Source organism: Zootoca vivipara, chromosome 3 (genome assembly GCF_965207765.1).
Source record: "Zootoca vivipara chromosome 3, rZooViv2.hap1.1, whole genome shotgun sequence".
Classification (NCBI taxonomy): domain Eukaryota; kingdom Metazoa; phylum Chordata; class Lepidosauria; order Squamata; family Lacertidae; genus Zootoca; species Zootoca vivipara.
In genome coordinates this window covers 1,714,125-1,730,049 of record NC_142586.1, presented here as the reverse complement: position 1 = coordinate 1,730,049, position 15,925 = coordinate 1,714,125, and the positions used below count along the sequence as shown (strand labels likewise).

The 15,925-nt window shown below is 43.6% G+C and overlaps 1 protein-coding gene across 1 annotated transcript in view; it reads right to left on the bottom strand.

Moving 5' to 3' along the window:
* LOC118082805 (cysteine-rich venom protein helothermine-like) overlaps positions 1-15,925 on the bottom strand; it is a 49,984-nt gene that overhangs the window by 15,596 nt on the left and 18,463 nt on the right. The window contains exons 2-3 of the mRNA XM_035110633.3: positions 3,552-3,864; positions 592-653 (exon numbers count right to left, since the gene is read on the bottom strand). Of these exons, the coding sequence (XP_034966524.2) occupies positions 592-651 (60 nt within the window). The 5' untranslated portion in view covers positions 652-653; positions 3,552-3,864. The remainder of the gene's footprint in view (positions 1-591; positions 654-3,551; positions 3,865-15,925) is intronic.

Sequence of the window (15,925 nt, the reverse complement as noted above, 5' to 3'; positions counted from 1 at the left end):
CATTTTGTGTATTTCTTTGGAGAATAATAGAAAGTTATTTGTAATTTAACACTAAAACAGCAGCAGGGAGCAACAAAATACAGCAGAAATTATTAAAAAACAGCAACAACAAAAACTGGAGAGTTAAAAACAGAAGATTACAAACCTATAATCTGGATGTAATAAATGAGAATAATTTAGTTTCGAATTCTTTTGACCATTTGTTAGTGCTCTGTCCTCTGGATATGACCCACCAGAGGGGTATGAGCTGTGAAGTCAGTTCTCTGAAAGAAGCTCAATTAGCAGGAAAGCACCTTGAGCCTGGTTGGGGCAGGATTTTGCTCTCTAGGTAGGGGGGGGGAAGGAGTGACGAAAAGGGCGCAAGTTGGGCACCTGCCTGGCAGCTTAGGGCTATTTTGCACAGACATGCTCATCTCAAGCTTGGCCAGCACAGACCTCAATGAACCTTGAAGGGTGGGTGTGAAAGTGCTTTCCCACTCTCTGGCAAGATATCCTTGGATTTGATTTATATAGGTGGTCTTAGCAAAAGCATCAGGAACCAGTTTGCCTTTTATGAACACCCCGCTTTCTACAAATAAACCAACGTCCTACCTGTGCAGCGGATTGATGCAGCACTGCAGCCAGGCATGCGCACAAAATGAACAGGATCATGGCTGAAAAGCAAAGAAACCAGGACATATTTGTCATCTTAACTGCAATATATCTATGGCACTGAAAAATCTACCTTAATTGTGTAATTTGTAACTACGTGAGGGGGCCCCTTAGGGTTGAGCATGCCCTGCTTGCCATTTTCATAAGCCTCTGTAAGTTGGGTGACCTGCTTTACTCATTGAGTAAATTTCAAAGATCTGGCCGGTCCCTCTTCTCCCCACGAATAACAGAATCATCAGGTTGGAAGGGACATAAAAATCATCTGCGGCCGAGAACAAGAGGAGCCTTTCTAAGTCCTTTTACCTCCTGGCTTACACTTAGAGTATCCCCTGCTTCTTAGGATGACATAACACCCAGCCAGGAGAAAGGCCCCACTACCCACTCCTCCTGGAAGCATCTCCAGTTGTCTATCTGGCAACACATCCTTTCTGCGTTAACACGTCTTAACAAGTAAATGGATGTCTACCAGCCCTATTATCGTATCAAAAGAGACAGGTTCAAGCAGCTCAGCAGATTCCCTCTCTACTAGATTAAAAAAAAATCACAGGCTTGGCTGCAATCCAAGGATATCATCTAAACCACCACAACCCCAATCCTATAACAATATACATAATAAATCCTTAATGTAGAAGCCAGCTATTTCAGACAGACAGACAAACAGACATCAGGAAGCAGCATATCACAGTAATTCAAATCTTTTGGGGTTTTATCGCGCTCTCCCTCCCCCCACCCCTATCCACAGGTAAGAGAAAAAGGCTGCTACAGACTGACCTCTGCCACTCTGGCCTCTCCTGATAGTACACCAGAACTTTGTTTCCTTCTGAGCTGGGAACTGTGACTAAGTACTATAGGTAAGCAGGAATCTGAGAGTTGTTCTGAGTTTGCTGTGTCATCATGAGCCCTCTGCAATGATCCGAGAACCTATACTTCTGAATGGTTAATGCTAGTTATTTGTTCCGCTGACGACATTTTTCATTAACTGAACCTGCTCTCCTTTGCAGCTGCTGATGGAGAGCTCTTGCATTAATCCCACGTTTGGAAAAGAAGGGTTATAATAGGAATGAGTGACAGTGGCATTTAGTTCTTTTTTATTTTTAAAATGTGTCGTCTGCTGTTGAGGCTCTGAACACTTTAGAAATATTTTGAAAGAGATACAAAATGTAAATGACAAGAAATTAAGAACAGGATCATTCACCAGGACTTGTGTTATTTTTAGGTCTCCAAGTTAACAAGTTGTTGTGGTATCTATGAAGAAAAAGTCCTTGCTAGCACATTAAAACAGTAGATTGAGATGTTTTACTCCAGTGCCAATGCACAGTGTCGATTTTTTTTTTTATCACTGAAAAATATTTCTGATCTATCCAGAAGCTTGTAAGTAGTAGATACAGTTTTTTAAAAGGAGAAAAAAGTTAAATAATCATATCAGTCCATCTTCATGGATAAAGAGTGAACTTAACCACAATTCTGGGTTTAGATGACTCACTTAGCCAAACCTTGGCTTAGCAGCTGTCCTGTATCAAATTTAAAAGTCCCCCCCCCAAATGGGTGCAAGCTCCTCTGTGGGAACCAGCACATCCATGTGGCGTGCTCTCCTCAGGGAAGCTCACCTGGTGCCTTTGTGCACCAGGCAAAAACATTCATATTTGCTCATGCCTTTGTCTAATTAAATCTACGACCATTTAAACTGTGTGTATACAGGGAGATACTGTTTTTGTTACTATGGTATACATTTTTGTGTTATATTATAAACTGCTCTGTGTCGTCAGATGAAAGATGGTATAGGAATAATAATAATAATAATAATATGGCCCTACTCTGGCTTACTGTGATGTGTGAACCAGGCCATTGTCCACTTTAAATCTTTGCTTTTGTCAGCATTGCTACAGAGCCACCAAATCCAGTGCTGACAATACTATAGAACAGCATGGAACTTTAGAGAAAATTAGTCTAGAAGGCAGAGGTCTAGGGGGCAACCACCTCCAAGGCACCTTTAAGGCCAGTAGAGCACAAGCTATATCTGTGCAACCATATATATTTGGCTACTAATTTTTTTATAAAGTGAGAGGCACCACAGCATGACAGATTTGCCTTCTAGACTAGGCATCTCCATACTGCGGCCCTCCAGATGTTTTGTCCCACAACTCCCATGATCCCTAGCTAACAGGACCAGTGGTCAGGGATGATGGGAATTGTAGTCCAAAACATCTGGAGGGCCGAAGTTTGGGGATGCCTGTTCTAGGTAAACGTAGGATGCTGCTGTTGCAATCTTGGTGCAAGCCACAGGGGCCATTGCCTCAGCCACACACAACTCTTACATCAGAATATTGCTATGCAAAATGATTCAGAATCCATACCTCTTTCATTTGCAAAATAAACCCTGTCCCTTAGTCCAGTGGTTTTACTCCTTAAGGCGGAAGTGGCTTACCTGATCAGGGTGTTGTGAAGAGAAATTGAGTGGAGAAAACCATATCTACCACCTCAGTGGCATAGTGTGGGTTGCCAGAGCCCAGGGCAGGGCATGTGCTGCACCCCACCTGGGCAGCTGAGGTGGGGGCGCATGCAGAGCCCGCGCAGAGGGTGAACAGAGCCTGCCTCCAACAGGCTCCTCGCTCACTGCCTCCATCCACCTGCCCACTAGACCACCCTGCCTGCCACCACATCTCAGTTGCCAGTGCTCCTTGCTTGTTATAGGGGAACATGATTGTGCCTCCTCAAAAATGTGTGCCCAGGGCCAACCCCCCAACCCCCCGCTATGGCTCTGCACTACCTAGAGCTTCTAGGAAAAATGGAAGTTTAAAACCATAATAATAATAATAATAATAATAATAGAACACTGTCGTGAGTTAAGCGATATGCCACCACAGCAATGTAACTTTGGTGATATCCCCAAAATAACTTACCGTTATTTTCCTAGGGAGTTCAGAAGAATTCGTTGTACCTTTAGGCGGTTTCCTTCCTTTGAAAATGAGTGGATTTTCTTGCTTCAGTGAATATATATATATTCTCCACACACCCTACCTCTGTTGCTTCCTGCTTTGCAATGTGAGTCACAGAAATGCCTGTGTGAAGTAGGATGTGAGAACTGTGTCACTGTCTTCTTGCAATATTTGTTTTTGTAATAGCTTTTATTTCCTGATATTTTCCTGGCTGTGAAAATGTTGCTGCTGTTATAATCCTACAGTTGTGCTAGATGAGGAACAACTTGATTTTCCTCTGCAGAAGACAAAAAGGAAAATAAATGAGGAGCTTTCCACAACGAGTGGCTGAATTGGACTAAAAGTCACCCCCAACCCAAACACATTTTTAATAGAGGCTGGGTTACCAACAATATCAAACTAATCCATTTTTAAAAAAACTTAACATTGATTATTAATTCTCAGCTAAATGAGAGTCTACTTTTTGTGTTGAAATATAAGGAATTCTTCACATAATGGATCCTGAGGATTGATGGCTGAGTTCGTTTGCCAAGGAGAATATGAAATAGTTCTCCATTTGGCTTATGTCCATTTTACTGCCGTCAAAACTGGTTTGATGGGAACGTCTTTTATGAAAGCATACATTACTGTTATCTTTCAAACATAATGGACTGAGAAAAACTTGTAGAACTATTTTGTTCTGTCTGTTATGGTATAATTACCAGTGCAAACGTGACTTGGTGAGGACTGTGAAAACAAAGGTTATTGTACTATATAAATCAGGTTACAGGTAGGTAGCCGTGTTGGTCTGAGTCGAAGCAAAATAAAAAATTCCTTCAGTAGCACCTTAAAGACCAACTAAGTTTATATTTTGGTATGAGCTTTCGTGTGCATGCACACTTCTTCAGATACCATAATAATTATAGAACACTGTCGTGAGTATCTGAAGGTATCTGAAGAAGTATCTGAAGGTATCTGAAGAGGTATCTGAAGAAGTGTGCATGCACACGAAAGCTCATACCAAAATATAAACTTAGTTGGTCTTTAAGGTGCTACTGAAGGAATTTTTTTAAAAAAATATAAATCAGGCTTATTGTCAGAGACTGGGCATAGGAGAAATGGTAGAGGCTGCCTCCCCAGCCTGACCCTTCCAGAGAAGAGGAAGACAGTTCTGAATTACAACAGGGATTTGAGGGGGGTCACAGCTCAAAGGCAAATGAGGGGGAAAGCTGGGAAATATTGGGAGAGGAGGAAGAAGAAGCACAAGAGGGGGGGGACAGCTGACGGACACAGTGACTTTAGAAAGCATTCCAGACCCCCCCTCCCAGAACCCAGCGAGCCTTAAAAGTAGGAGAGCAGAGAGCTCAGAGGCAGAGGGCACATCTCAGTACCTGCAGGGGTGGCGCATAATGGAGAGGGAGGGGGTGGAGACTCACTTGGGGCAACACCACTATTCCAAGCGGCTGCATTTCCAAGCCTCTCTCTGTGAATACAGTGGTACCTCGAGTTACAAATGCTTCAGGTTACAAACGCTTCAGGTAACAGACTCCGCTAACCCAGAAATAGTACCTCAGGTTAAGAACTTTGCTTCAGGATGAGAACAGAAATCCTGCTCTGGCGGCACGGCATCAGCAGGAGGCCCCATTAGCTAAAGTGGTGCTTCAGGTTAAGAACAGTTTCAGGTTAAGAATGGACCTCCAGAACGAATTAAGTTCTTAACCAGAGGTACCACTGTATTGAATAAAAAGCAGTTGGTAAGAGCTTTTCCATGTCTTATCCATTCCTGGCGACCTGCTGTGGGGGTTGGATCCACTGCTGCCTGACACGTGGCTTCCTCCAGCTTGCCATGGCTCAGTTTTTGAAAAGCAATTTTGTATGAATCAATTACTTATTCCCCCCCCCCTTTGATTTCCTCCTATCATCTTCTGCAGTTGTTTACAGTCTGGAAGCACATGGAACCTTCGTATTTCAGATTCATGTAACCAAATTCATCATCTCTGACTCTGCACTTTTTCTGGATCCTTGTAACACTTCATACAACATAGTAATGGCTGAAAATGCCCAAACCACTGGAGATTCTCCACAGGCAGTGGGACTGAAAACAAATGTGCTAGATGAGGGCCTGGAATGGGTGGATCCAAAGACGCATTATTCCCATGATACACCCTAATGCACATCACTCCTAGAGCTGGCATAGCTATCTTTCTTTACATTAAGTGACAGTGGGGTGGATTTTTTTTTAAATGCTTACCCAGGAAAGCACAATTAGTGATACAATCATATATTTGTTTCATTAGAAGTAAGTTTCAGTATTTTCAGTTGAGCCTAATACCTGGTAAGTGAGTTTAGGATTGTCACCTATAAGGGTTAGGACAGCCACAAGCACCTGCTTTTCTGCTTCATGAATTCTTTCAGATTCAGTGTTTCCTTGCTCCAGTGCAAAAAAGTGGAAGAAAGATTTGTTACAGATAATTTGAGAATCATTGACTGGCAAATGCCTCTGTGGCGAGATACACCGGTAAAGGGCCCCCAGACGTTTAACGGTCTATTGACCCAGTACCTCCCCCGCCTATTTCTTCCCTTGCTGCCACCAACCAGTAAGACTGATTGGAATCCAGTCAGGTGAACAGTGAACAAAACAATTAAGTTTATTTTGGTGATAATCTTACAAGCATAAAACTTATTCACGGTTTCTCAAAAACGTTTACTTAAACTTAACCTTTAGTACAGTATTAGTTCCCCCCTTTTCCTCCCTGACTGAAGTTCCCTTCTTATTACTCTTACAGATTCTGCACCACAGCTCACCTCACTAGCTTCTCTAACCCTCTCTCTATCTCAAAATCCTCTCCACCTCTCTCATCAACTCCCATAACTCAACTCAACTAACTGCCCTTCTGACTGACTGCTTCTCCTTATATACCCCTGCTTCTGCCTGGAGAGCTCCTATTGGCTATTTACCTCCCTTGCAACTTAACTCTTTCTAGACCCCTAGAGGTGAAACGCCACAGCCTCTTACAGGGGCTTCCTCTTTAGCGGTGTGTTTGAGCCTGTCTTTAGTGCAAGTGATGGATTCCACGTTCCTCACAGCAGTTTAGGGATGTGAGGTTCAAAAAGGTGCAGCTGCTACAATACATGAGGTGCCTTAATTGTGTTCATCTCTATGGTTATGAGACACGCTTGAGACTGCCATGGAACCTACATAACTTTGGTAGCACAATAGGACAAGATGCCCATGTTTTTAATTTCTGTATTTCTGAAATTTTAATTGTTGCAAATGCCCCCTACCATACCTGCTGGTGAAAGGCAGGCAATAAATTTAACAAAAAACAAAACAACCCACCAAACAGACAAACACAAAACCCCCCACAATGTTACATTGAATTTCTCATTTAACATATCTGTTTCTTTGCTAACCTCCCTATCCTTGCACATTGGTATGATAGTAAGGTTGAAGGATATTAGAGAAAGTTAAGTATGTAATATAGCTTGGCTTCAGGATGCCTATGAAGAGAGTGTTGGTGGCATGAGATAAGACTTGTTGATTCATGCTAGCCACAAGAATTAGGTTGTGCAAAAATATTTTAACAGGTATCATCGTAGACTCCCAGTAAAGCAAAATAACAGGAAGCTGCATCTTAGGGTAAACCATTTCAGTAACAAGTGGAAACATTGCTTTGAGCCTCTTGTAATAGTCTACTATATTTGAGAAAGTTAATCTCTATTCACTGAATGACATTCGCTGTGCATGTATCATGTTCAGAGAACTCCCTGGCACACATGAGACCTCTCCCAGCTGCACTCGGAATAAAGAGGAGCATCAGGCATGCGAAACATAAAACTTCTTTTGTGGTTTGATTTCCATAAGTATAAGCACAGCCATCTGACCCAGAACTGGAACTTCTCTGGTAATAATGAAGACTTCCACTATCAGCACCAGAAATGTGATTTTGTTAATTGTTCAGCTACAGTGCTTTGCTCAGCAGAGGACATGTCTCTTCTCCGAGGTTTCTGTTAATTTCTCTGAGTTAGAGTCTTGTTGAAAGAGCCCAGAAGTTTCTTTGTTGCAGCAAAGTCTACCCACCTTCAAAGTTTTGCTCCTTCTTTGTGATGCTTATCCAGATTTGAGGCTAGATTGGAGCCAAAGCCACCAAACTGGAAAGCAGGATATAATTCAGGAAATGTTACCCTTGTATGCTTTCCCAGTGGAAATGAGTAGCACATCTCCAGAAAGAAGGATAAAGCACACCCTACTAATTGACATCAAATTGGCCTAACCGACTTAAAGTTATATTACGAGGCCGTCTGATTTTATTGGATAAGAGATTGGTGCCAACAAGAATATTTGGAGGGCCATGACAAGCCATGAATTTTTAAGTGGTACCATAGTACTTTAAATGTATGGTGTGAATGTGGCTAGAATTGTGTGTTGTGTGTGTGTGTGTGAACGGGGATGTAAATTGAGCAGCTATTGACACATTATTTATACCTCATGGAGAATGTGCACATAATCCTCCCATGAAGAGGGAAATGTGCACATTTCTTGGTCCATATGCATAATCCTCAAAATGCTTTAGGGAATGTCCATATTTTGACTGAATTTTGTAAATTCTCTAGACAGTATCCCAAGGCAAGGCAAGGCAAGGCAAGGCAAGGCAAGGCAAGGCAAGGCAAGGCAAGGCAAGGCAAGGCAAGGCAAGGCAAGGAGAACCATCCTCAGGGGTCTTCTGTGATGTGAATGAGGAGGCCATATTTGACACCAGGGGAGCCCAGAAACACTCTGGGAGGTGGAAGATGGTTGGCATAACTGTGGAGTCTTGTGTGCCTGCTCTTTCAAAAGTCAGTTTTAAAAAATATAGAAAGAAAATACATTCTTGGAATAGTAGTACTGGTGGAAAGAAGACTGACCAAGAGGTGTGAGGGGGAACAAAAGGGTCCTTTCTTTTTTCAGAAATGTTCTATAGAAGTTGCTGGGTGCTCTGCAGGCATCACATCTGGCAAGCTCTTTAACCCAGTCACCTCCTTATTGTATATATTACTATGTAATATATAAAAAGGTAAAGGGCCCCTGACCAACAGGTCCAGTCGTGTCCGACTCTGGGGTTGCAGCGCTCATCTCGCTCTATAGGCCGAGGGAGCCGGTGTTTGTCCGGAGACAGCTTCCGGGTCATGTGGCCAGCATGACAAAGCAGCTTCTGGTGAACCAGAGCAGCGCACGGAAATGCCGTTTACCTTCCCGCTGGAGCGGTCCCTATTTATCTACTTGCACTTTGACATGCTTTCAATCTGCTAGGTTGGCAGGAGCTGGGACCGAACAACAGGAGATCACCCCGTTGCAGGGATTCGAACCGCCGACCTTCTGATCAGCAAGCCCTAGACTCTGTGGTTTAACCCACAGAGCCACCTGGTTCCCATATGTAATATATAGCACATCTTAAAATGTATTACTACAGAAAAAAAATGCTACATTTGTGTTTTGCCAACATGTCAATAATTTTAATAATAATACTTTTATTATTTATATGCTGCCCCAGCCACTCTGGGCAGTTTTCAACAAAATGTTAAAACACAAAAACCCTCAAACATTAAAAACTTTACAGGGTTGCCTTCAGATGTCCTCTAAAAGTCAGATAGTTGTTTATTTCCTTGACATCTGGTGGAAGGGCGTTCCACAGGGCGGGTGCCACCACCGAGAAAGCCCTCTGCCTGGTTCCCTGTAACCTCACTTCTTGCAGTGAGGGAACTGCCAGATGCCAGAAGGCCATCGGTGCTGGACCTCAGTGTCCAGGCTGAACAATTGGGGGGGGGGGAAGAGATGCTCCTTCAGCTATATAGGACCAAGGCCATTTAGGGCTTTAAAGGTAAGCACCAACACTTTGAATTGTGCTCGGAAACGTACTGGGAGGCAATGTAGATCTCACAGGGCCGGTGTTATATGGTCTCAGTGGCCACTCCCAGTCACCAGTCTTGCTGCCGCATTCTGAATTAATAGCCACTGGCGCTCTAGCCATCTCAACAATTGTTTCATCGCTCTCAGCTCAGGGGAAAACCATGGGGCTGTCTGGGCTCCATGCAATCGGAGAGGGCGCTTCGGAGCCAGACAGTCAATGGCCCTGGTTAACTTCGCATGACAATGGGTCACCAGGGAATTTTAACAACGAGAAATGTAAAGTACTACACTTGGGCAAAAAAAATGAAAGTCACAAATACAGGATGGGAGACACCTGGCTTGAGAGCAGTACATGTGAAAAGGATCTAGGAGTCTTGGTAGACCACAAACTTGACATGAGTCAGCAGTGTGATGCAGCAGCTAAAAAAGCCAATGCAATTCTGGGCTGCATCAATAGGAGTATAGCATCTAGATCAAGGGAAGTAATAGTACCACTGTATTCTGCTCTGGTCAGACCTCACCTGCAGTACTGTGTCCAGTTCTGGGCACCACAGTTCAAGAAGGATATTGACAAGCTGGAACGTGTCCAGAGGAGGGCAACCAAAATGGTCAAAGGCCTGGAAACGATGCCTTATGAGGAACTGCTTAGGGAGCTGGGTATGTTTAGCCTGGAGAAGAGAAGGTTAAGGGGTGATATGATAGCCATGTTCAAATATATAAAAGGATGTCATATAGAGGAGGGTGAAAGGTTGTTTTCTGCTGCTCCAGAGAAGCGGACACGGAGCAATGGATTCAAACTACAAGAAAGAAGATTCCACCTAAACATTAGGAAGAACTTCCTGACAGTAAGAGCTGTTTGACAGTGGAATTTGCTGCCAAGAAGTGTGGTGGAGTCTCCTTCTTTGGAGGTCTTTAAGCAGAGCCTTGACAGCCATATGTCAAGAATGCTTTGATGGTGTTTCCTGCTTGGCAGGGGGTTGGACTGGATGGCCCTTGTGGTCTCTTCCAACTCTATGACCCTATGATCTTCTGGATATGTTCTTTGTTAAGGTGCCTGGTGCATTTTGGTGAGGCTCTAGTCAGAGAAGCTTGTTGACCTGAGCTTGGTGAGAGAGTAGCCTAGACAGAGATGTACTTCTAGCACATGGTGCCCTGAAAGGCTGTACAGGTTTTGTTCTCAGCTGTGCCTTCAAGCAACATTTTGGTTTCCTTATTTGTCTCAGCAGCAGGAGGTGTGGAAGAGGATTAGTAGTGATTTCCGTCTTAGCTGATATTACTCAATAGCATGATTATATGTCTTCAAGAAGGGTTCTGTTGTTTTATTCAATGTGAAATAGCCTTTTGAAAGGGTTCTGTTTGTGCAGCTCAACACTGCTGTAAGGGAGAAGGGAACCATGCAGGCAGGACTCACTTGTGCACAGTTCCCCAGGCAGCTGGATCTGGTTTTGGTGTGTGTAATGCCCTTAGACTCATAACCAGTAATCAGGAGATCTTTGGCATGAACAGTTTCCCCTTAAACCTACCATACTTTGAAGCTGGAACAATAGCAGAAAAGATTTCAGGACAGCCTCTGTCAATAATGTGATGGACTTTTGTTTTCTAGGAAGGGTGAAAATTCTCACAGAAAAAGGAACAAAGTGTATTCATTATGTTGCAATATTGCCTCATGTTAAATGTCAAATAATTAAAGAGGATTTTCTCAGGGTTACTCTGCTGTGGGTTGCATACCAGGAAGGGGTGAGGCAGGAACCAGATCCCAAAGTGTGCAGGACATGTGGATCCACCCCATTTATCCATAATTCTCTCACCCATAAACACCCTTCGCCTCTATGCATTCTCTCTCTCTCTCTCTCTCCCTCTCTCTCCCTCCCTCCCTCCCTCTCCCTCTCCCTCTCCCTCTCCCTCGGCTAACACCAGTCTTGATCTCCCTCCCCTTACACTGGCACCACCACCACTACCGCTGCTGCTACTACTACTACTTATTATTATTTCAATTAATTAATTACATTGTATACTACCCTTGATCCGTAGATCTCAGGGCAGCTCACTACATAAAAATACAAGATAAAAAGAGAAAATGCATTATAAGAACAAGAACAAAACCAAACCAACCAATATTCCTGATTCCCTCCCACATGCACATATTAAAAGATACAGGATGTTAATCAGCCAAAGCCTGGTTGAAGAGGAATATTTTCACCTGGTGCCTAATGGTGTATAATGAAGGTGCCAGATGAACCTCCTTGGGGGAGGAGCCACTGCAGAAAAGGCCCCTTCTCATGTTGCCACCCTCTGGACCTCTTGTGGAGGGGGCACAAGAAGATTATGATTGCAGAGTCCAGGTAGGTTCATATGGAGACAGGTATTGAGGTATTGAGGTCCTGAGCTGTTTAAGGCCATTTGAGGCTTTATAGGTCAAAACCAGTACTTTGAATTGGGCCTAGAAACTAATTGACAGCCAGTGGAGTCAGGCCAGGATTGGTGTCATATGACTGGCCACCAAATTCTGCACCAGCTGAAGTTTCCGAACCATCTTCAGAGACAGCCCTATGTAGAATGCATTACAGTAACCTAACTTAGAGGTTGCCAGAGCATAGACAACAGTAGTTAGGCTATCCTTGTCCAGAGAGGAGTACAGTTGGGTCACCAGCCAAAGCTGGCTAATTGTCATAAGGGGTAAATTGGGGGGGGGCGATGTGCACAGAAAGAAACAATAGCCATGCACCTCACTAATCACCCCAAAGGGAAAGTTAAAAAAGACTTGAAACCAAGATAATAGTCTCCCCATAAGCCGAGTTGTTGTGAAGTTGATATTGTAGAGAGTGCTTTGCAAATTGTATTATTGAGCTGAATAGGATCCTATAGTTTGCATTGCTTGCATTGTATGAATTCTGACTGTATGGCTGTAGCCCTGGGATGTCTTGTTTAGAATGCTTTCCAGTGCCTCTGTGTCTCTGCACCAAAGTGTGTCAAAGGGCAAAGCAAAAAGGAACAGGATGCCCAGCTCAAGGCTGGATGGTGGCTGGCTTAGTCTGACGCGCAGTCTGATGCGCAGAACAGGCAAGATAAGTCAAGGCTGCTTGAGGCAGGCACCGGGGCAGCATTAGTCAGCATGTGTTTACGCACATGGCGTAATGTGTGTTTATGAGAACAACCGGACACAGGAAGATGCGCACCCCCCCTTGCGTGCGTGACCCCTTGCGTGCGCACTCTTACAGAGGAGGGGGAAAGAGCCCAAAAGAAGGGTATAAGAAAGCTTTGCAATTTGTGTTGCTTTACTCCTGTTGTGAAACATGGGTCACCAGGAGTCTCTCTATATAGAGATTAAAGCTCTTTCTCTGGAACTCAACCCGGTGTCGTTTTGACTATCTTTTGTCCTTGCCTGAGTGCAACCTAAAAGGGACCCTTACTGGCTGATAAGGCTACAATATATATATGTAGATCACAGTATGTAGGGAGGGATGATTCTTCCCTCCCTAAAAGTCACCCCCAGCAATTAGGCTTAGGAAATCCCCCCCCCAGCATTAATACAAGCTATCCCCTGAAGCCTAACTATCATACAGTGGGGAGATCATAAGAATTGTAGAGTTGGAAGTGACCCTAAGAATCTTCTAGTCCAATCTCCTGCAATGGAGGAATCTCAGATAAAGCATACATAACAGATGGCTATGCAGCCTCTGCTTAAAAACCTTTAAGGAAGGAGAGTCCACAACCTCCCAAGGGAGACTGTTCCACTGTTGAACAGCTCTTATTGCCAGAAAGTTATTCCTAATGTTGAATCGGGAATATCTTTTCTTGTAACTTGAAGCCTTTGTTTCCGATCCTACCCTCCAGAGCAGGAGAAAATGAGCTTGTTCCCTCTTCCATGTGACAGCCCTTGTGATAGTTGAAGATGACTATCATATCTCCTCTGTCTCCTCTTTTCCAGACTAAACATACCAGCTCCTTCAACCGCTTCTCATAAGGCTTGGTTTCCAGACCCTTGATCATCTTGGTTGCCCTCCTCTGCACATGTTCCAGCTTGTCAACATCCTTCTTAAATTGAGATGCCCAGAATTGGACACAGTATTCCAGGTGTGGTCTGACCAAGGCAGAATACAGTGGTACTATTACTTCCCTTGGTTGGGACGCTATGCTTCTGTTGATGCAGCCTAGAATAGCATTCACTTTTTCCTATTGCTGCTGCATCACACCGTTGACTCATGTTAAGCTTTTGGTCCACCAAGACCCCTAAGATCCTTTTCACGTATACTGCTAGTACATGTCTTGCACTTAGGCATCCATTTCTTCAGGCCTCTTTTAAATAAAGTCATAATGTAGAAAGTGTGGCCAGTTGAATGTTTGCCAGTAATGTTTGGCCTGTTGTGAAGTAGTGGTCCTTTGAACAAGTATTGCTGGGTGGGCCCCTCAGGCAGGTGGTAAGTTAGTCCCCAAAGTGGGAGCATGTGATGGGGCTGGCTGGTTGCCAGCATTCTCCAGCCCCTATAAATCTTGGAGTTAACCTGCTGGGGGAGGGAGAGAACATGCCGTGTATTCGTCTTGCTGTTTGATGTTCTGTAGCTGGTGCCAGATAAAGCCTGGTAACTTGTCCGGTGCCTGCGGGTGAAAGCGACCCCCTCCTTGACATGCTCTGCTGGGGCTTATGACTTGCGAGGGAAATGGACGGACCTGGTCAGATCAGGTTTCTTCAAGGCAGTCAAGTCCTGGAAGGAATCAGTACCCTGGACAGTTCCCAGTGCCTGAGCTCTGAAAAAGGTTGCCCTAACAAAAACCAAAACTCTTCTGAGGTATGAAGGTGGGCAGTACCAGTTCTGCGTTAAGCCTTATAGGTTTCTTCCATAACATGTACATTTCTTTATTACACATTCAAATATAAACACACACACACAGAATCTGAACGGCAAGATTGAACTGGGTCAATACAGACTTGAAGGAACCTTGCATGGTGGGTACAAAGGTGGTTGTTCGTTCCCTGACAAGATGTCCTTGGATGTGATTCAAATAATTGGCTTAGCAAAATGAACAGGAACCAATCTTCTGGGAAGAATTCTTCTATGAATGTCCAAACTGGCAAATTCACAAAAGTCTTACTTAAGGAGCAGATTGGTACAACACAGTAACTGGCCAAATATGCACAAATTGAGCAGGATCATGGCTGAAAAGCAGAGAAAATAGGGCTTATCTGTGGCTTGTGACTTCTACAAATCTACATCATTTAATTTTTTGTCTCTTTTGGTGCTTTTTCTGTGTGTGTATGTGCATGCACATTGTGGCTTAAAGTTTGGTTATTCCTGGCCTCAAAACCAGGGAGCCTATAATGCAATGCTCACAATCAATTTCGAGTGGAAAGCTTGTCTTTAATAATAATAATAATAATAATAATAATAATAATAATAATAATAATAATAATGGGGGAAATATAATTATTAGTGATCCTTTCAAAACAAGTGGGACCTGCAGCATAACATTTTAGGGTGACTGCCATTCAGGATTTCATCCACTACCCATGTCCTTTTCAGGATATTCCATCTGTTCTCCCTTTCCCTAGTTTCCTACTGACTGTTTGAAGAACTGTGTTTGCAGCTCCCACTACTGCATGGGAGAGGGGAGCTGTGCAGGCAGGACCCATCGGAACACACAATTCCCCATCCAGAGAGACATTCACATACAGTATTGACTCCTGCCTTTGTGTATGTAGGCAATGTGCTTAGACTAACGAAGACATCAATGCCTTGCCTCATCAGTCAATGACTGGCTAACAGTTGACCACAAAGAGAGATCATGTGTCATAATCAACTGCTCCTTAAGTGCAGGCTGCAACAATAGGGAAAGAGATTTCAATGAGCATACAAGGGGACAACATTAACAGTCTCTGACAATAACGTGATGGGCTATTTGTTTCCAGGAGGAAAGAACAGAGTGGCTTCATTATGTTGCAATGTTGACTTAAGCTGGTATGTTTGAGAATTCAAAAGCATACTTCAAAGTAATACCATAAAGTTTTCTAAGTTATCTAAGTGCTTGCCAACATTGTTCTGCAAATAGAACTCCACAAAGCTCTATTATCCAGGACCAGCTCTGCCATGAGGCACGGTAGGTTTCTTGGCTCAGGCAGCACTTAAGGAGTCTCTGCAGAAATTACCACCAGTTTTGATCATTTTTTGAACATTCCACTATGCTTTTATTTGTACAATGAAGCCAACAGTTTTTAGTCACATTTTTCCTCCCAGTGGATAATTAAATGTGATAGTTGTGTTGATTAACTGCTGTTTCAGATTCTGAGCTGTAATTCTGAGCTGTAATGTCAATCATGAACATTCAGCAAATCATTGGTCACATAATTGTATCCATCTGATTCTGTGACTTGTAGTTGCTATTAAGACTGTGCTCAGCCCCCTCCACCCATCCTGTAGCCTTGATCTAGGGGACCCGAATCAGGTAGACCTGCTTTGGGGCTACCTGACAATCACCT